We start from the raw sequence: 21,178 nt of genomic DNA, 5'->3' as shown, positions 1-21,178 counted from the left end.
CGTCTGCTGGGACTCAGAGGTCGCTGTGGCTCGGCTCCGTTAACCGTTTGGAAAGAAGCGTTTATTGGTTTTTAATTAACCTCCTTTATTTAACAACAGCTCCTCCTCTCCTCCTTCACACTTCTTCCACCTCGATGATTCTCTCCCCTCACACATCTCTACTTAACTCATCTTTGTCCATCTGTCGTTTGCTATCTCCTTTCCTTCCTCGTTCTGTTCCCTTGTGTCGTCCTCTGCTTTCCTTGCTCCTCTGTCCTTTCCCCTCTTTCTTCTCTGTCCTCTTTTTTCACTGGTGCATTCCCTGTTGTTTCTGTCTCTCTCTTTCATCACTGCCCCCCCCCCCCCCCCCCCCCCTCCTATCTCTTCACTTCTCGAGAGTATTACTGGTCGAGTGTGTGTGTGTGTGTGTGTGTGTGTGTGTGTGTGTGTGTGTGTGTGTGTTGGCAGCCTTTCAGATTCAGTGTGACAGCTGTCGTGTTACCTCAGGGCTCTGTCCTCTTTCTCTTTTCTCCTCCCTCTGTCTCCTCCCTCTGTGTCCTCCCTCTGTCTCCTCCCTCTGTCTCCTCCCTCCTGTCGTCATTTGGCCATCGCACTGAGTCAAAACAGGAAGTGATGAATATTTATTTTTCATCCTCCATCTCTGGCTGGAAACATGTTTTTATAAGCCATAGTTTTTGCAGTATTTTAACGTGGGGGTGTTTATGAGAAGGCTGACACCAGTGTGATGTGTGTGTGTAACGATTTTCAGCTTCAAACTGAAGAGATGACCCCGGCTGCTGCAGTTTTTTTTTTCTGGATGAATAAATCTGTAACGCCCTTCAGCAAAACTGAAATATAAAAAAAGGGATGGAGCCGGAGCTCCCCTCGTCTCCCGACAGGAAGAACAGAGCTGAACTAGAATCTCAGTTCCTTAAATTCAATCAAGCTGCACCAAATTACACACTCATTAATATCAGTCATCTAAACGTGTGTGATTTATTTTTTAAATGACTCCAGAGATAACACAATATCTCACATACACCTTAAGAAAATCTGGTAAAAACGTTCAGATTAACTGTTTAGATCTAAGTGGTCAAAGGTCGAGTTGTTTGACCTCTTGAACATGTTATTTCAGGTCTTCCTCTTGAGAAGTTCTTCAAGTTTTGACCGGTCGTCACTTGAACTCAAAGATGAATTTATTTTGATAAATTCTAGTTCCATTAAGACGGATGAATTATTCCCTGGTAGATTTGTGAAAATGTTAAAAGAAAGAAACGCCTCCCAATGTCAAAGAAAGAGCTTAAAAACAATCCTAAATTCAATGGGTTCTTTCCAGGCCGAGGTCCAGTGGGTCGTTCTTTTGTAATCCTCTGTGTGCCCCCCCCCAGCTGACCACAGACAGACAGATGATAACCTCTGTTACTGGTTAACAGTGGTTAACAGTGTGTGTGTGTGTGTGTGTGTGTGTCGAAGACTGAGTTGCGTTATCAAGTAAAGACTGTAAATAAAGATGGACGACATGACCGCACCAGGGAGATGAAGCCAAATCATCTGGTTTGCACTCTGGTGACGGTATAGGTCATAAACCCGGCCTCCTCCATGTTAACAGACGAGTCATTAACCAAACTTGTAAAGTACGTGTCTAATAAATGTTTCTCTGCTGGGGATGAAACGAGTGTTGCAGCCGCAAACATGAAATATTCCTCAAGTCCAGTTACCTTGTGAATCTGCCGCTGACCCTCTTCCTCTTCTTCTCTCCCTGTAGATCACAGTATCGACTTTGTGGTGATGGACGTGGCGGTGAATGCAGCTGCAGGAGCGCTGAAGGCCTTCTTCGCCGACCTGCCTGACCCGCTGATCCCCTACAGCCTGCACCCGGAGCTGGTGGAGGCCGCAAGTAAGAATAGACACACACACACACACTCACGCTTTCTGTCACATCACACACCGTTCAAACCCAGGATACTGTCAGACATCTTGAATCTGCCCTCTGTGTGTGTGTGTGTGTGTGTGTGTGTGTGTGTGTGTGTGTGTGTGTGTGTGTGTGTGTGTGTGTGTGTGTGTGTGTGTGTGTGTGTGTGTGTGTGTGTGTGTTTCTGGGAATGTTGAAATAAAACCACCAGGCTGACGACAGCAGATTAATGAGCCAAAAATACGCACAATGAGACGTGTAAGAATACGTTGTACTGCACGTACACACACACACACAGAGCAACAGTAAAGTGGCGTTTGTTTTTCTTCTGGAAAATAAATCACATTCTCATACTTTCACTTTCTCTCTCCTTCCCTTCCCTTGGTCTCTCTCTCTCTCTCTCTCTCTCTTGGCACGTCTCCTCCTGCTGTTCTCTCTTTGCGCAGCTGTAAACTTTTAATCTCTCTCACTTCGTAACGAGCTGATGGAAAAAAACAGAAAGAATTCTCCCTTAATCTCATCCTTTGTAGTTTTACCACTTTATTGAACCTGCTGCATTGTGGGTACACGGCGTAGACAGCAGTGTGCTTTACCATTACTCTTAATGGTCCTGTGGTAAACTCCCACCTCCTTCTGATAGCTCTCGGTGATGTGGAGATGCGGCAGCGTGCATTAATGACCTCTGACCTCTTACAGCCGTTACAGCGTCTTAAGGCTTCCTCTGGCCTCTCGTTAAGATGATCGATGGCGTCCAGGATGAAGGAGCGTCGTGTCGTTATACGTGCACCGCTGTAAATTTGAGTCTAAAAATGTAAACCGCTTCCAGCTGCTCCTGGAATCTCTGGAATATCCTGGAGCGTTGTGTTGAAAGTGGCTTTGTTGTGACAATCCAAAGGTGGAAGCTCTCACTTCACAGCTACTCTTTAAATATTTGATAAGTCGAGTTTGAGTCGAGCGTTTCTGCTGCGATGAGCCGTCGCTGGAGGGAAAGTGATGGGTTCTCGGGAGAGGGTGAGGATTATCTCAGAGATGGTTTACTTTTCAGGAAAACAGACGGATGAGTTCAGAGTTGTTGCTTGTTTGTTCTTTTCTATCACTCCCAAAAAATATTTTGATCAGATTATCCCCATTTTGGCGGAATCTTTTGTGAAATTACTCTTTTGTTATTACATTAAATGTGTTTTCCTCTTGTTCTTTTTCCCTTGTACCAGTGTGAGGGTTTGTTGCTTTTCTCAGTATGATCATCACGGTTTGGTGACGTGACTCCTTTTGGTGTTTATTTAAAGAACAGGTTTTAGTTAAGTGACTCGACTGATCCCTGTCACATCTGCTTTAGTCAAACTGACAGTTACACACGTGTGTCAGATCGTCGCACATGAAAATACAACAAAAGGCAACAGGAAATGAAAAACACCTAAATATGACAAATCGCACCATCCCTGTTTATTAGCTTCATCTTTACAAACTAATGCAAACCAATATTTCTGCTTTTATGATGCTTATCAAGTTCATTTTTTGTTGCAGTAATAAACACAATTAAATGTCACTACAACTGAACATTACGAGCATTATAAAGTTTGAGTTTATGAACGGACAGTTGTGTTGAGTTGAAGTAAAAGAGCAGCCGCCGGGTGGATTTTACAATGAGCAGAAGTTCCTCCGGTTTTATTTCTTTTTACTCGTTAAATAATTACAGTTCGGTCTTTAATCAGCTGTTTTGTTGCAGCCGTGACTTTTTAAAATCTGTGTGTGTGTGTGTGTGTGTGGGGGGGGGGGGGGGGGGGGGGGGGGGGGGGGGGGCGTGGGAGATGCTCTTGGCAGCATCACAACCTTTTGTTTTCCACAGCGTATAATTTCCGTTCCCAAGAGAGATTGTGTGTAAAATGTAAAAACGCCTTTTTGTCTCGTCTGCGTGTGTCATCAGAAATCGTGGATTACATGGAGCGACTTCAGGTGTTGAGAGAAATCGTGAAGAAGTTTCCCTCCGTCAACTACCAGGTCTTCAAGTACATCATCACACACCTCAACAGGTAAAACACACACTGCAACTCTGGCTGCAAGTTTCCATCTCAGCACGACAAATGCAACCACAACTCGGCCGGTTGTTGTGTTTTTTGTGTCAGAACCTGATGTGACCGACAGGCTCGGCTCGGGTATCCACACACTACCAAACCCCCACATGATGAATTCACATACACATGTATTACACATGTTGAATACAGTAGTGAACTCGCAGCGTTAACCGTCCTGTCGTCTTCCCCTCAGAATCCAACCCCCCCCCCCCCCACCCTGAGCTGCACATTGTGACAGAATCAAAAGACAGCTGTCGTCAGTTGTTATGAAAAATTGATTTGTCTCTTCCCCAGTCGTGATGTCCCGCTTCATCAGATCATAATCAAATCAAAGCATCAGTTTGTTTCTGTGTCAACTGGCGGAGGCTTCGAGCTGAGCAGCCGCTGACGCTCGAATCCTTCAACCTCCTGCAGTCGCACGGTCACGTACAGACCAGGGATTTAAAATACGGTTTGTCCACATCCTGAGGCGGCTCGCTGAGACAGGAGATGAAAACCAGATCAGCTGACTCGTCAGATTTATTGATGCGTCCTGAGAAGGTCGGACAATAACTTTAATGTTTCTGACCAAAATCCCACTGCAATGACATGATCTCATCACGTTTATAACTCCTGTCATGATGCTCAGGTAACGGTAATCAAACTGAATTGTGTGACTGTTCTTTAATGTTGGTTTTAATATCACATTTATTACCAAATAATAACATCTCTATGAATGGGTTGAGCGTGGCCCATGACGCCACCTGGTGTTTCAAACTGTCCAGGATGGTTTTAAACACTACAGTCAAAATCATATTTATCTGAAACAGTTAACACCCTCTAATCAAAGGTGGGCGCCCCCCCCCCCCCCCCCCCCCCAACACCACCACCAGTGACATGTGACAGACGCCTGTACCAGGGGTTCAAAATGAAGCCACAGGTTTATATCACTTTGATTCCCAGCTGACCCTGAGACCTGCAGTCAGTTTGTTGACTTTTGATTTTGACCGTCTCTCTGCAGGGTGAGTCAGCACAGCAAGATGACGCTGATGACGCCCGACAACCTGTCAATCTGCTTCTGGCCCACGCTGATGCGGCCCGACTTTGAGAACAAGGACACGCTGTCCACCACCAAGCTGAACCAGGCCGTCATCGAGTCCTTCATCCTGCAGAGCGACTACTTCTTCCATGGTGGCGAGGTGGCAGAGAGCTCCAGCAGCGAGGGCACGCCGCCGCCGCACTGCCACAACATGGTGGAGGCCCTGCTGCCGCTGCAGCTGCCCCCGCCCCTGCAGCCACAGCAGATCCAACACACCCTGCACCCAGACCCGCTGATATAAGGAGCATGCTGGGAAATCAAGTACGGGGGTATTTGTCCGCGCTGCCAATCGCTTTTGGACATGAACGGCCTGGAGGTCGTCTTCTGCTCTACCGCTCGGCTGTTAACATCAGAGAAAACAAAAGCCGGTGATTTTTAGGGATTCAGCAGCTGCCGTTTGTCATCGACTTTGAGGTGGATGAGCTTTGGTGGTTTAGAGACACGTCGAGCGCTTGTCGGATCAGACCTAATCTGTGAGATCGGCTCATCCGGTGAAGTAAATCCTGGATTAGAGAATTACAATCGGATGTCACCTTTTGGAACTCGTATTGGATCTGACCGCCTCCTTTTTACGATACAGGGACTGAAAGTATTTGATGAATGAACTGATTTGATTTGGCACATAGAGACGACACTAATCGTTCGGCAGGGTTGGACTCAGACTCCGGATTCTGGGACACATTTGGGGCAAATAAAGATTAGCCTCCTACTTTACCCTGATGGAATAGCACACTTGGGTCCTGAGCGACTCCCCCTTAAGCCCCTCCTCCTTCTCCCTGCTCCGACACAAGAGAAAAGGGAAGTTAAAACCTAGAGTCCCCCACGACTGCAACTCGAACCTGGTTCTGACTCGTTTGACTCGCCGGTCACCTGATTCATTTGCAGGCTGTTTTGCGGGACTGAGTATTTCACGGAGTCTTCCTGCAGATCTTCAGCACAGGAAAACATCTCTTCTTCTTTTGTCGCCCTTTGACTTCGCTTCACCCGAGACACCGGACGTGAAACGAGCTCACAAACGGGGCGAGTTCCGTGCAGAGGTGTGAGACATGGTGGATTATTGTTTGATCCGGGGGGAGGTGGAGAAACTGGTTCTACTAAAAGATGAACTGACCCACTACGTGAACTTTGACAGCGCATGCACGATCTGCGTCAAAGGTCCCACAAGCCAACTTCACCCGTGTTTATGTTTTTATCATTTCGACAGATTTCTGTTTTTTTTATATATATTTTTTGTAACGTCTGATTGTTTGTGTGTATGAGGACAACGATGTGTGTGTGTGTGTTGTGTCTGTGTGAACTGACCTGTGGTCTGTATTGTAGCCAGTTTGTTCCTTCCAGAGGGAAGGAGGGATTCAGGAGGGAAAACAGATTTAAAAAGGACTCGTACAAGAGAACCCGACTTCACAGATTTGAATCTTCAGCTATAACCGCTTTGTCTCTTTTAGAGCCGCTAACTGTCAATGCAACGACTGATGACCCCTCCCCTCCCACCCCCCCTCCATGATGGCACATGAGTGAGGAAACCACTATGTCGCAATGCATTCTGGATCCTTTGGGTTCGAGGAGGCGTCTTCCGTGCGTCTTCGTGGACGACGCTTCCCGCTTTTTCATTTCTGCCATTTTGTTTTCGTTGGTTTGTTGGAAACGAAACTTGCATGTGTCTGTTTTTGCCACTTAGTGAAAAAACTATGAACTTTATAAAGTTAAAGAAGAAAAAAACCTGAAATGAAACGAAACACGTTGAAACTCTTTAGGAGTTTTTACAGATTTGCATCGTTTTTCTCTGAATCTTTTTTTTTCTTTGGTTTCATGGGAACATTTCTACAGAAAAATCTCCGAGTGGAGTTACACTCTTTATTTTCATTTGTTTTTCTCACGCAAGAAATCAACTCTTAATATCATATTTTTGGTTATATGTCAAATAGTTTTCCCTAAATAGAGGAAAGAATTATATATAAGTATATATATATATATATATATATATATATATATAAATAAATAAAATTTTATCAACAGCAGAGGCTGCTGATTTAGTGAAATACCACCGGGTACTGGACTATAATCTGTCAGAAGCTATAATCATATTTCTTTGTGGTTCTGATGGTGTAACTGAACCCATCGTTTTTATGATGGTGTGTGTGTGTGGGGGGGGTGGGGGGTGGATAACAGATTTGTAGGTTTTAATTCCTCTTCGGCTCGTCTGAAAGAAACAAAGAAAAATCCCTCGTCGCTTTCATCATCGATGACAGAACAAAGACGTTTACACACAAATACAATTTAATTTAAACTTCACTAATAATAATAATCTGTCTTTTTAAAGACTTAATACAAAAGCTGTTGTCTTCTGTCCCCGTATCGAGCTGAACCAGATTCTCCTCGGACTTCAGAGGGAAAACGATGTGAAATCAGACGTGAGATCCGTTTCCCGTGGTTTTCTTGTATTGATGAAGCCGAGCGACGGGGGAATCGAACCTGTTGAGTGAAATGTCCCGTTTCAGACGTGTCTTCTGTCCTCGACCCTCAGAACCATTCAGTGTTTCCTGAATTCAGACTCAAGCTTTTCCCCTTTTTTTTTTTATATCATATTCTGACGGCGTCGTTCATTTTATGTCCGATTATCTTCCAGCCGCCACAGAAACAATTCGACCCTCAGCTGAAAGTGTAAATAATTAATGTAAATAATTTATTAAGCGAATGTACCAGATGTTTCCTGGTTCTTGCTCCTCACTGAGGATTTACGTCTTTAGTTTTTGTAGCTTTATATCATTTTGAATTTAATATTTTGGGGGTTTTGGTACAAATGAGCCATTTTAAGATTTCACCCTGGATTCTGGAGAAAGAATTAGTTAAATCGAGGGAAAGATGATGGTTAAAAAACAGTTGGTTGTTGTTCTGTTCTTCTTAACTCTGACCTGGTTTGTTTTTAAAAGAAGAAAAACGTGAGCATGAAAAGACGGAGAAGGAACGATGATGATTTTCAGTTTTAATGTGACGAGGACGTCGCACTGAAGGGAATGAAGTTGTCCTTAAGGAGTCAGCGAACTTTGAAGGACACTTACAAGGGGACACGTCTGGAATGGGACGAGCTGCGGACGAACGAACTTTTCCTTTGAGATGTGAACGAGGGAGCAGGGGGGGGGGGGGGTGTTTAAAGGGATAAATATTCAGAATGGATCGTAGCCTATTCGAAGGTTTTTACGATGTTGGAGGAAGGAGGACGTTGAAGGACGAAGTGGAACAGAGCCAGGAGCTTCCTGACGTACGAGGTCTGTGGGGGTGGTGGGAGCGGGGGGGGGGGTTCAGCAGCTGCTAGATTAAAGACGAAACTGTTCTTTGTAGTTTTTCCATCTTTTTTAATTTCATCATATTGTTGATCTGTTCTCATCCAGTCGCTCCGGTGTACAAACCAACTGACTCTTAACGTCATCGCTCTGTATCATAGTAAATAAAAATGATTTTCAGAAATGAAAAACTCTAAAACAAGTTTCTTTTTCTTTTCTCTCCATAATGTTTCCAAATAAAAAAAATCTTCTTTTCCAAAACTGCTCCGAGTCTCTTTTTCTTCCTTTTAATTTTACTTTAACTGAAATGTTCCTGTGAGATGATGACGTCGTCGTCTGTTGGATTAATGAATCATTTCTCCGCGTCAAGAAACTTTGACAGGAAATAAGATCTGTAGTAAAATATATAAAAGTTTTAGTTGTAGCAGTCAGCTGGAGAGAGTTTATATATTTTGCTTAATTTCACACAATGATTTGTCTATGGTGTTAGAGTAACTACATGTACTTAGTTACTCCAGACTAAAGTAATCATCATCTGCTGAATCCTGCAGCTGCTCAGCTGGTGAGAAGGTGAAGGGCGCCACCTAGTGTTTAATGGAGGAAACAGCTGGAGGAATGAATATCTTCATATTATCATGATTATTAGAGTGTTCCCCCCTTTTTTCACATTTTTGTTTTGGACTAATTATCCGAGCACATATATATATGTATATATAGAACCTCTGTTATCCTCTGTTTTAAAAACTTAGATTGTGATTACTGAATTTGTTTTATTGCCCAGCTCCAGTTTGTACGATTATAAGTGTGAGACTGCTATAATAATAATAATAATAATAATAATAATAATAATAATAAACCAAAGTAACACGTGTCTCACAATATAAAAGTGTAAAGTGAGACAGACAAAGTAACAAGTAGGAATTTAATGTCATTAAATAAAATGAGGGGGGGGGGGCCGGGAGAAACGGCTCCGAACCACGGCCGCTAATCACGCATTACAGTCCACGCCATCACGTGCAGCGTGTCAGTGTCACTGCGCACAGACCGATCTGTTCAGGTCAAAAACAGAAACTCTTGTTTCGCTTCAGATCGTATAAATCTCTCATCTTTGCAACATCGAAGACATCAAAGGAATCTATGACCACCCCCACTGTGACGTCATACAGATGCGACAACCTCGTGTTTTGATGGCGCGTAATCAAACGCCACCTAGTTTGAATCTCCATGTTGTTGAGATGACGTCATTTAAAGTTGCTATGATCGAACATGTAACGTCAAAAATTGGCGACTTCCTGTTGCGTTTTTCCATAACGCTCCGCCATAACGCCTTTTTTGTTGTTGCACAAAAAAGCCGTACTGTTGTTGTACTGTTCCTAGAAAAAAAAAAAAAAACGTTTATTTTGATAATTGAATTCAAAAAGTGAAACTCATATTATATAGATTCATTACACACAGAGTGAAATATTTCAAGCGTTTATTTAGTTTAATTTTGATGATTATGGCTTACAGCTAATGAAAACCACAGGGGGACAGAGAGGAGGCACAGGGGACAGATAGGAGGCACAGGGGACGGAGAGGAGGCACAGGGGGACGGAGAGGAGGCACAGGGGACAGAGAGGAGGCACAGGGGGACAGAGAGGAGGCACAGGGGACAGAGAGGATGCACAGGGGACAGAGAGGAGGCACAGGGGACAGAGAGGAGGCACAGGGGGACAGAGAGGAGGCACAGGGGGACAGAGAGGAGGCAAAGGGGGCGGAGAGGATGCACAGGGGGACAGAGAGGAGGCAAAGGGGGCGGAGAGGAGGCACAGGGGACAGAGAGGAGGCACAGGGGACAGAGAGGAGGCACAGGGGACAGAGAGGAGGCACAGGAGGACAGAGAGGAGGCACAGGGGGACAGAGAGGAGGCACAGGGGGACAGAGAGGAGGCACAGGGGGCGGAGAGGAGGCACAGGGGGCACAGGGGACAGAGAGGAGGCACAGGGGACAGAGAGGAGGCATAGGGGACGGAGAGGAGGCACAGGGGACAGAGAGGAGGCTCAGGGGACAGAGAGGAGGCACAGGGGGCGGAGAGGAGGCACAGGGGACAGAGAGGAGGCACAGGGGACAGAGAGGAGGCAAAGGGGGACAGAGAGGAGGCACAGGGGACAGAGAGGAGGCACAGGGGGACAGAGAGGAGGCACAGGGGGACAGAGAGGAGGCACAGGGGGCACAGGGGACAGAGAGGAGGCACAGGGGACAGATAGGAGGCACAGGGGACAGAGAGGAGGCACAGGGGACAGAGAGGAGGCACAGGGGACAGATAGGAGGCACACGGGACAGAGAGGAGGCACAGGGGACAGAGAGGAGGCACAGGGGACAAAGAGGAGGCACAGGGGATGGAGAGGAGGCACAGGGGGACAGAGAGGAGGCACAGGGGACGGAGAGGAGGCACAGGGGGCACAGGGGACAGAGAGGAGGCACAGGGGCGGAGAGGAGGCACAATGGACGGAGAGGGCGCACAGGGGGCGGAGAGGAGGCACAGGGGACGGAGAGGAGGCACAGGGGACGGAGAGGAGGCACAGGGGACAGAGAGGAGGCACAGGGGACAGAGAGGAGGCACAGGGGGACAGAGAGGAGGCAAAGGGGGACAGAGAGGAGGCACAGGGGACAGAGAGGAGGCACAGGGGGACAGAGAGGAGGCACAGGGGGCACAGGGGACAGAGAGGAGGCACAGGGGACAGAGAGGAGGCACAGGGGACAGAGAGGAGGCACAGGGGGACAGAGAGGAGGCACAGGGGGCACAGGGGACAGAGAGGAGGCACAGGGGACAGAGAGGAGTCAAAGGGGGACAGAGAGGAGGCACAGGGGGCACAGGGGACAGAGAGGAGGCACAGGGGACAGAGAGGAGGCACAGGGGACAGAGAGGAGGCACTCCAGACTAAAGTAATAGTGCTGAAGCGTCATCTGCTGAATCCTGCAGCTGCTCAGCTGGTGAGAAGGTGAAGGTCGCCACCTAGTGTTTAATGGAGGAAACAGCTGGAGAAATGAATATCTTCATATTATGATTATTAGAGTGTTCCCCCCTTTTTTAACATTTACTAATTATCCGAGCATATATATATATGTATATATATATTATATATATACATATATATATAGAACCTCTGTTATCCTCTGTTTTAAAAACTTAGATTGTGATTACTGAATTTGTTTTATTGCCCAGCTCCAGTTTGTACGATTATAAGTGTGAGACTGCTATAATAATAATAATAATAATAATAATAATAATAATAATAATAATAATAATAATAATAATAATAATCCAAAGTAACACGTGTCTCACAATATAAAAGTGTAAAGTGAGACAGACAAAGTAACAAGTAGGAATTTAATGTCATTAAATAAAATGAGGGGGGGGGGGGGCCGGGAGAAACGGCTCCGAACCACGGCCGCTAATCACGCATTACAGTCCACGCCATCACGTGCAGCGTGTCAGTGTCACTGCGCACAGACTGATCAGGTGACGGAGAGGAGGCACAGGGGGAATTCCTCAGTGGGTGTAAACACAGACTCAGTGACTCAGTCTGTGACTCAATCTGTGTCGGTGACTAAATGCATCAGCTGGTCCAGGAAAGCTGAAGTGTGTTCGTCAGGTTCTCATCAGCCTGATCTCTGAAACAGTTCCTGATGTGTTGAACTCGAGGTGAAGCTCCTCTTTATTTACACCGTGTTCACTCACTTCTCTCATCCACTGTTCGTTTGTCTTCGTGACTTCAGCTTCGGTTATTAGGAGTTCACCAGGTTTCAGGTCTGTTCTTCAGGAGCAGACACGGAGGAGCGGAGACCCGGTGGGTCGGTGAGTAAACTCTTGTTTTCTTAACGACAGGTTTTATCTCCACATGTGTTCACTGTGTGTTTCTATGTGTTGTGAGCGGAGAAGAGGAAACTGTTAGAATGATAACAGACAGTCTGTGGTCCTGGAGAACCGACCCCAAATACACTGGAGGAAGGTAGTTTAGAAAGCTCTGAAGGAAGTTTGGAGAAGGGGAAGGAGAGTAACACTTTACAAACAGTCACACTTTCAGTTTCCATCACACAATGTTCACAATGGGACTCAGAGTCTGAGTCTTCAGTCTGAACTCTGCAGAGATCGTAGCTGCAGAGTCTGAACCTCCGCTGCTCTGACTCGGTGTCATGAGTCAAACCAGCTGTTAACTCGTCTCTTCTTCCATTGATCCACATTCAGTTCTCACAGAGTGAAAGAAAGATGTCTGCGTTCAAGTCTCTGGTTGTGTTGATCCTCAACATGTGGACTCTCACCACAGCAGGTACGTGAAGTCTGATCTTACTCAGAAATCACAGGTTCTGTTTGGACGTAGTACTTTGTACAGGCATGTTGGTTTCCATCAGACGAAGCAGGAAACAGGAGAAATGATTGTGAAGGTTTATAACAACATAGAGAAACACGTGTTCTCACTGAGCTGGAGGTGAAACAGTTCACACCAGATGTTGGGTTCTTTTATTCTTCATTGAAACTTGATCGTCAAAAGAACTGAGTTTTGGTTTTGAATCATTAACTTGAACTGATGCATATACGTTGTAGTGTGTGTGTGTGTGTGTGTGTGTGTGTGTGTGTGTGTGTGTGTGTGTGTGTGTGTGTGTGTGTGTGTGTGTAGAAACACTTGTGTCTCAATGTGGCCAGTGTGAGTCCATCTTTCTTTACGTCTAAATTTCCAGATCCTAAATTCTTCTCATCACAAAGAATGTTCAGATTTTGCTGAATCTCAAAGTCAATTTTCTAAATGAACATTTCTGTGATCAACACACAACTTTCCCAGCTTGGTGTGAATCTGAGCCTCTTTTAGTCCATATTGTTGGTTTGACAGTAAATGTACGTTACACATTCGAATGCCTCGTGTGGCAGGAGGTTGTTCTTGTGAAAGCAGCTCAGATAAAACTACTGCATGTTAACTGTCAACAGCCAAACAGACAGACAGTTCCATCAGGATATTTACATTCACAATCCGTCTGAGAGCAAATGCTCTAATTGCTCTTTTAAAGAAGCTTCTATTCACCACAGTTGATCCTGAACTGGTTGTTTTTTTACCCGGTGTCTCACAGATGTTGAGGTCTCCTGCATTTTAGCGGAGAGCTGCATCTTACCCTGCAGTTTCCAGCCTGGTACAGACCCAGTCATCCACTGGATGCAGAAGGCAGGAGAGACTCGTGTCCACACCTACTACAGAGCCAGAGACCAGTTTGATCACCAGAGCGAGCGCTTCAGAGGCCGGACATCGCTGTTCACAGAGCAGATCTCCAGAGGAAACGCCTCGATCAGGCTGACGGGGCTGCAGCTCCAGGACCAGGGCAGATACCAGTGCTACACCAGCATCATCAATGGAGACAAGGAGGATTCATTTATCAACCTGAGAGCAGATGGTAAAGAAACTCAGTGAAAACAGATCACAAATACTAGAAATGATATTTGTCTCTGATATAATTATAAAACAGATGAGGCTGGAGATGCACTTGCTGTTTAGTGTTCACATGACCAGATGCTTCAGGAGCGTAGCTGCACATTCTGGCTGTGTACTCTCAGCAGTGCCCTCTAGAGTATTTCACTAGATGGCACGACACAGAACTCAGATCAGATACAACTTCTGGATCTGCATTCTGGCAACACTGACATGTGACATGTTGAATATTAATCACAATATGTCAAATGAATGAAGAGCTCCAGACACGAGGAGGTAGAACTGCAGCAGGAAGACAGACACGCTGCAATGAGTCAGATAGAATTTCCGATTTTGATTGTTTCACTTTTGATTTCTTGGTTTATTCAAGGAGGTGAGAAGCCTGGTGGTGCTTTTTGTGACCTTTGACCCCACAGTGAAATGTTTGAGTGTCTGCACTGAAACAGACACTTGAACTTTCGTTTCAGGACAAATGTCAAAATGAAAGCAGGTAAACTCAGAGTATGTTTTTAAATTCCACTTGAACATACTTTGAAATGTGTTACAGTGTAAACGCATGGTGTGTGTTGAGCTCTCAGACGCAGCTCGCTGGCTTCCAGCTGATAAGATTTCATTCCCAGGAAGCCTGACATTCATGCAAGGTCGTTTGAACAAGGTCACAGAGTAGATTGAGTGCACGTGCACAAACAGACCTGGTTTCACAGCTGTGCCTCCTGCAAAATAAAATAAAACACTTTATAAAACCTTGTGACGACTTCAGAGAAAGTTGTGATTTTCTCTGGTGTTCATCACACGACTTCTTCTAAATTCACGTGCATCTTTCCTCAAAGTGAATCTCTGTTGTCTTGCAGCTCCGGTGCGTCACGTGGACATTGAGCAGGTGGAGAACAGCTTCACCTGCCGCTCAGAGGGGATCTACCCCGAGCCGCAGCTCACCTGGTCCACCAGGCCTCCGTCCACCGTGACCCTTCAGAACCAAACCTCAGTGAAGGAGACGGAGCAGCAGCTCTATGAGATCAGCAGCACACTGACACTGTCAGACAGAGACACTGTTCTGATCTGCAGCCTCAGCACTCGCAGTGGCAGGAGGAGCGCGGTGTGGTATCAACCCAGTACGTTTCATCTGCTCTATGGAACTGAACCTTTGCTTGTTTCACCGTACTGCTGCATATTTATATCTGCTCCTACAGATAACTGACATCTGATGATAGAAAATGTTCAGAAAGTCTCATCAGAGCCTGAAACCACATTCTGAGAACGATGATATTATTTGATCCCTTTTCTTCTCAGCTCCCGTCCATGTGTCACCGAGTGGAACAACAACAATCCACTGCACTGCTCCAAACACCAAACCCCCGACACACCTGGTGTGGAAGTTCAACCACAGTCAGATCATTGTGAACCAGACCGGGGTCGCCGGCCCCCCCAGGGTCTCAGAGCAGTGGAGGCAGCAGGTGGAGGATGTGTCAGCGTCAGGCAGCCTCACGCTGCACCACTTATCTTCAGATCACCAGGGAACGTTCACCTGTGAACTCAGTAGTGAAGAGGAGACGCATTTCATCAACAGCTACGTGACGATAGAGGAAGGTAAGATCCCATGAGACGAGAACTGATTGATGAAATCCTCAGAGCGACTGTCAGACCTTAGGCTAGTGCAGTGAGCCCTGGGTTCCTCCTGGTGGAGCAGATCCCCCAGGGCTCCGTCCTCCAGCTCATCAGGAGCATCATGTCCACATGTTGTCAGGAGAACATACAGGAACGAGGAGGCCACACACACACACACACTACACTTTACACTGAAGACACATCACTGCACTTTGTTGATGCTACAGTTCTACTCTCTGAATTACAGGTTTTTCAGGTTCAGTTGCAGGAATTGTGGTCTTAGTACTCGGTGGGTGTGTAATACGAGCTGGAGCAGGATTCTTCTACTTTGATAGACTAAAGGTAAATTTTAATATTTACAATAACTCTGCTGTTCATTTATTATGTGTTGTTTCTTCTAATGATTATTTCTTTTGAACTCAGAGAAAAAGAACAAACAAGAAATGGACAATCAACAATCAGATGCTACAGATGAAACCTTCACTGTAAGTTTACTGTATATTCTGTACTGAGAGTTACAATATTCTGCTCTAAAGAATAACCCTGTTGTCATGGAGATGCTGTAAACTACTTTATTCTTGTCACGTTGCTCTAACAGCTTCATCTCAGCTGCATCAGCAGACACATCCTAAAGCATCAGTTTCTGAGAGTTCGTTCAAAAACCATATCGATATTAGAGTGAAAGAAAATCTGATACCGATATATCGGCCAATAAATTTATGAAAAAGATTTGAGTGATTCCTAAGATGTCGTTATCAAACCCTTATGGCAAAGAAATGTAACTGAGACTTGATATTTTACAGTTTAACCATGAACTGCATTATTAATAACACAAATACAAAGAACTTTAATTAAAAAATGAGTATTTATGTAAAATGTAACATCTATTAGTATCGTTCATTCTGTAAAATGAAAGTTTCTATATCAGCAAACATGAAGCAGATGTGTCTGTGAACGTCTCAGATAATTTCATCTGTTATTTCTGTCATTTCCTGGAGGAGATGTTTGTCTCAGGTTTGTGGAGCAAAAGCAAAAGGACAAAGAAATGCATGATATGAAAAAAGAAGTTCAATGGATTCAATAAGATTAAGAGAGAAAGAAAATGTCCTGATGTTTGATAGTTTCACATCTTCTGCAGTTTGTGTTTATGACTAATGAAGAATAAAAATACAGGAGATTAAGATTTCAGCAGTCTGACCTATTTTGTTTACAGGTCAGACAATGAAGAAAATTGTGTTGGGCCATGGTTTTGTGTGAAACCACACTTCGGCCTACACAAAGACCAACAACTATCTCAGGATGAAGAAGAGGAGTCGAACACGTAGAAGATGAAGACGTCAACTTGGAAAGACGAGGAGGTCACAGAGCTTTAGGTGATGAGGCCGACGTCGGTTTCCATGTGAACGAGTCCGACCCGGAAAATATCCTGCTGCCTTCTTCTTCTGTGAAAGACCAAACGGCTTCAGTCACTGAACCATCAAACCCATTTGAATCCAGCTGCTGGTTTGAGGTGGAGACATAGTGCTGCTTTAGTCTGACACGTTCAGCAGACTCACACAACCTGAACCAGGTTAAAGCTGAATTCCTGTTTCTGCACTGGAAAGAATTTACACATTAGTATTTTATATCTGGTGTTGTTTTATATTTATTAAAATGTATTGATCTAAATCTGTGTGGTATCTTTCTGTATTTGACACATTTAGGATTAAAGCTTAAATACAGAACAGAGGAGGACTGCTCATGACTTTGGTGAACTTCTATCTTGTCCTCTAGCGCCACCTGCAGTTCCAAGCTTCCATTTATCCACTGAAATCTGTAAATGAATCTACAAATGTCTTCTCCTCTGGTTCCACCGTGTGGTCACTGATGGTTCCAACACTTCCTGAGATCTTCTGTTGTTCCTCAGGGGTCTTTAACTAAAATTGCAAAGAGGTCCAGATATCAACCCTCCTCCCCTTCTGGGGTCCGGATAATTAGAGACGTACAAATATGGGCTCTGACTAAATCAGTTTAATTAAAATTTTTTTTGCACATGGCTGCTTTTGTAACAACACAAAATCAAACACAAACTGGCCAAAACACAATGCCTATGCTGGACAAACATGAAACACAGTGCAATAAACATTCTGTCTTGGAATTTGCATATTGTCTACATTCCTTTTAACCATAAAGATGTAACTTCCTCAAAGACAAACATGTAAAGTGCTTTAGGTTGAACTGAGCTGAGGATTGGGCTCAGGGCCGTTCTCAAACAGGTGTGTAAATGTTCATTAGTCGTTCTTGAACCGTATTTGGTCTTAATAATGTTAAGTGTTGAGAATGATGATTCGCATCTGTATGTGGAGCCAGACATCGTCAAGGGGTGTTCTGCCACTGTAGTGAGACCAGGGGAAACTCTCTCAGGTACAGTCTGTAGCCAGGAGCTGGCAGCATCACTAACTCCACACTGCTGAGCAGTGTCACTAACATCAGTTGACTACGTGAACTTTGACAGCGCATGCACGATCTGCGTCAAAGGTCCCACAAGCCAACTTCACCCGTGTTTATGTTTTTATCATTTCGACAGATTTCTGTTTTTTTTATATATATTTTGTGTAACGTCTGATTGTTTGTGTGTATGAGGACAACGATGTGTGTGTGTGTGTTGTGTCTGTGTGAACTGACCTGTGGTCTGTATTGTAGCCAGTTTGTTCCTTCCAGAGGGAAGGAGGGATTCAGGAGGGAAAACAGATTTAAAAAGGACTCGTACAAGAGAACCCGACTTCACAGATTTGAATCTTCAGCTATAACCGCTTTGTCTCTTTTAGAGCCGCTAACTGTCAATGCAACGACTGATGACCCCTCCCCTCCCACCCCCCCTCCATGATGGCACATGAGTGAGGAAACCACTATGTCGCAATGCATTCTGGATCCTTTGGGTTCGAGGAGGCGTCTTCCGTGCGTCTTCGTGGACGACGCTTCCCGCTTTTTCATTTCTGCCATTTTGTTTTCGTTGGTTTGTTGGAAACGAAACTTGCATGTGTCTGTTTTTGCCACTTAGTGAAAAAACTATGAACTTTATAAAGTTAAAGAAGAAAAAAACCTGAAATGAAACGAAACACGTTGAAACTCTTTAGGAGTTTTTACAGATTTGCATCGTTTTTCTCTGAATCTTTTTTTTCTTTGGTTTCATGGGAACATTTCTACAGAAAAATCTCCGAGTGGAGTTACACTCTTTATTTTCATTTGTTTTTCTCACGCAAGAAATCAACTCTTAATATCATATTTTTGGTTATATGTCAAATAGTTTTCCCTAAATAGAGGAAAGAATTATATATAAGTATATATATATATATATATATATATATATATAAATAAATAAAATTTTATCAACAGCAGAGGCTGCTGATTTAGTGAAATACCACCGGGTACTGGACTATAATCTGTCAGAAGCTATAATCATATTTCTTTGTGGTTCTGATGGTGTAACTGAACCCATCGTTTTTATGATGGTGTGTGTGTGTGTGGGGGGTGGGGGGTGGATAACAGATTTGTAGGTTTTAATTCCTCTTCGGCTCGTCTGAAAGAAACAAAGAAAAATCCCTCGTCGCTTTCATCATCGATGACAGAACAAAGACGTTTACACACAAATACAATTTAATTTAAACTTCACTAATAATAATAATCTGTCTTTTTAAAGACTTAATACAAAAGCTGTTGTCTTCTGTCCCCGTATCGAGCTGAACCAGATTGTCCTCGGACTTCAGAGGGAAAACGATGTGAAATCAGACGTGAGATCCGTTTCCCGTGGTTTTCTTGTATTGATGAAGCCGAGCGACGGGGGAATCGAACCTGTTGAGTGAAATGTCCCGTTTCAGACGTGTCTTCTGTCCTCGACCCTCAGAACCATTCAGTGTTTCCTGAATTCAGACTCAAGCTTTTCCCCTTTTTTTTTTTATATCATATTCTGACGGCGTCGTTCATTTTATGTCCGATTATCTTCCAGCCGCCACAGAAACAATTCGACCCTCAGCTGAAAGTGTAAATAATTAATGTAAATAATTTATTAAGCGAATGTACCAGATGTTTCCTGGTTCTTGCTCCTCACTGAGGATTTACGTCTTTAGTTTTTGTAGCTTTATATCATTTTGAATTTAATATTTTGGGGGTTTTGGTACAAATGAGCCATTTTAAGATTTCACCCTGGATTCTGGAGAAAGAATTAGTTAAATCGAGGGAAAGATGATGGTTAAAAAACAGTTGGTTGTTGTTCTGTTCTTCTTAACTCTGACCTGGTTTGTTTTTAAAAGAAGAAAAACGTGAGCATGAAAAGACGGAGAAGGAACGATGATGATTTTCAGTTTTAATGTGACGAGGACGTCGCACTGAAGGGAATGAAGTTGTCCTTAAGGAGTCAGCGAACTTTGAAGGACACTTAGAAGGGGACACGTCTGGAATGGGACGAGCTGCGGACGAACGAGAGGTGACTTTTCCTTTGAGATGTGAACGAGGGAGCAGGGGGGGTGTTTAAAGGGATAAATATTCAGAATGGATCGTAGCCAGGAGCCTATTCGAAGGTTTTTACGATGTTGGAGGAAGGAGGACGTTGAAGGACGAAGTGGAACAGAGCCAGGAGCTTCCTGACGTACGAGGTCTGTGGGGGTTGTGGGAGCGGGGGGGGTTCAGCAGCTGCTAGATTAAAGACGAAACTGTTCTTTGTAGTTTTTCCATCTTTTTTAATTTCATCATATTGTTGATCTGTTCTCATCCAGTCGCTCCGGTGTACAAACCAACTGACTCTTAACGTCATCGCTCTGTATCATAGTAAATAAAAATGATTTTCAGAAATGAAAAACTCTAAAACAAGTTTCTTTTTCTTTTCTCTCCATAATGTTTCCAAATAAAAAAATCTTCTTTTCCAAAACTGCTCCGAGTCTCTTTTTCTTCCTTTTAATTTTACTTTAACTGAAATGTTCCTGTGAGATGATGACGTCGTCGTCTGTTGGATTAATGAATCATTTCTCCGCGTCAAGAAACTTTGACAGGAAATAAGATCTGTAGTAAAATATATAAAAGTTTTAGTTGTAGCAGTCAGCTGGAGAGAGTTTATATATTTTGCTTAATTTCACACAATGATTTGTCTATGGTGTTAGAGTAACTACATGTACTTAGTTACTCCAGACTAAAGTAATCATCATCTGCTGAATCCTGCAGCTGCTCAGCTGGTGAGAAGGTGAAGGGCGCCACCTAGTGTTTAATGGAGGAAACAGCTGGAGGAATGAATATCTTCATATTATCATGATTATTAGAGTGTTCCCCCCTTTTTTCACATTTTTGTTTTGGACTAATTATCCGAGCACATATATATATGTATATATAGAACCTCTGTTATCCTCTGTTTTAAAAACTTAGATTGTGATTACTGAATTTGTTTTATTGCCCAGCTCCAGTTTGTACGATTATAAGTGTGAGACTGCTATAATAATAATAATAATAATAATAATAATAATAAACCAAAGTAACACGTGTCTCACAATATAAAAGTGTAAAGTGAGACAGACAAAGTAACAAGTAGGAATTTAATGTCATTAAATAAAATGAGGGGGGGGGGGCCGGGAGAAACGGCTCCGAACCACGGCCGCTAATCACGCATTACAGTCCACGCCATCACGTGCAGCGTGTCAGTGTCACTGCGCACAGACCGATCTGTTCAGGTCAAAAACAGAAACTCTTGTTTCGCTTCAGATCGTATAAATCTCTCATCTTTGCAACATCGAAGACATCAAAGGAATCTATGACCACCCCCACTGTGACGT

At 44.1% G+C, this 21,178-nt stretch overlaps 1 protein-coding gene and 1 long non-coding RNA gene across 3 annotated transcripts in view; both read left to right on the top strand.

Moving 5' to 3' along the window:
• Positions 1-6,081, top strand: part of arhgap5 (Rho GTPase activating protein 5) — a 42,616-nt gene extending 36,535 nt beyond the window's left edge. For both annotated transcript variants that reach the window (XM_034577263.1, XM_034577264.1), the window contains exons 5-7: positions 1,745-1,876; positions 3,816-3,921; positions 4,964-6,081. In XM_034577263.1, coding sequence (XP_034433154.1) covers positions 1,745-1,876; positions 3,816-3,921; positions 4,964-5,282 — 557 coding nt within the window. In that variant the 3' untranslated portion in view covers positions 5,283-6,081. The remainder of the gene's footprint in view (positions 1-1,744; positions 1,877-3,815; positions 3,922-4,963) is intronic.
• A 32-nt stretch (positions 6,082-6,113) lies between these two features.
• Positions 6,114-19,906, top strand: LOC117756650. The gene is made up of 2 exons (XR_004612828.1): positions 6,114-6,196; positions 17,901-19,906. It is a non-coding gene; the product is annotated as an uncharacterized LOC117756650 (long non-coding RNA).
• The last annotated feature ends 1,272 nt before the right edge of the window (positions 19,907-21,178 follow it).

Source organism: Hippoglossus hippoglossus, chromosome 22, assembly GCF_009819705.1.
Source record: "Hippoglossus hippoglossus isolate fHipHip1 chromosome 22, fHipHip1.pri, whole genome shotgun sequence".
Classification (NCBI taxonomy): Eukaryota; Metazoa; Chordata; class Actinopteri; order Pleuronectiformes; family Pleuronectidae; genus Hippoglossus; species Hippoglossus hippoglossus.
Note: the sequence above shows the minus strand (reverse complement) of the source record. Positions and strands in the feature narration are given on the sequence as shown.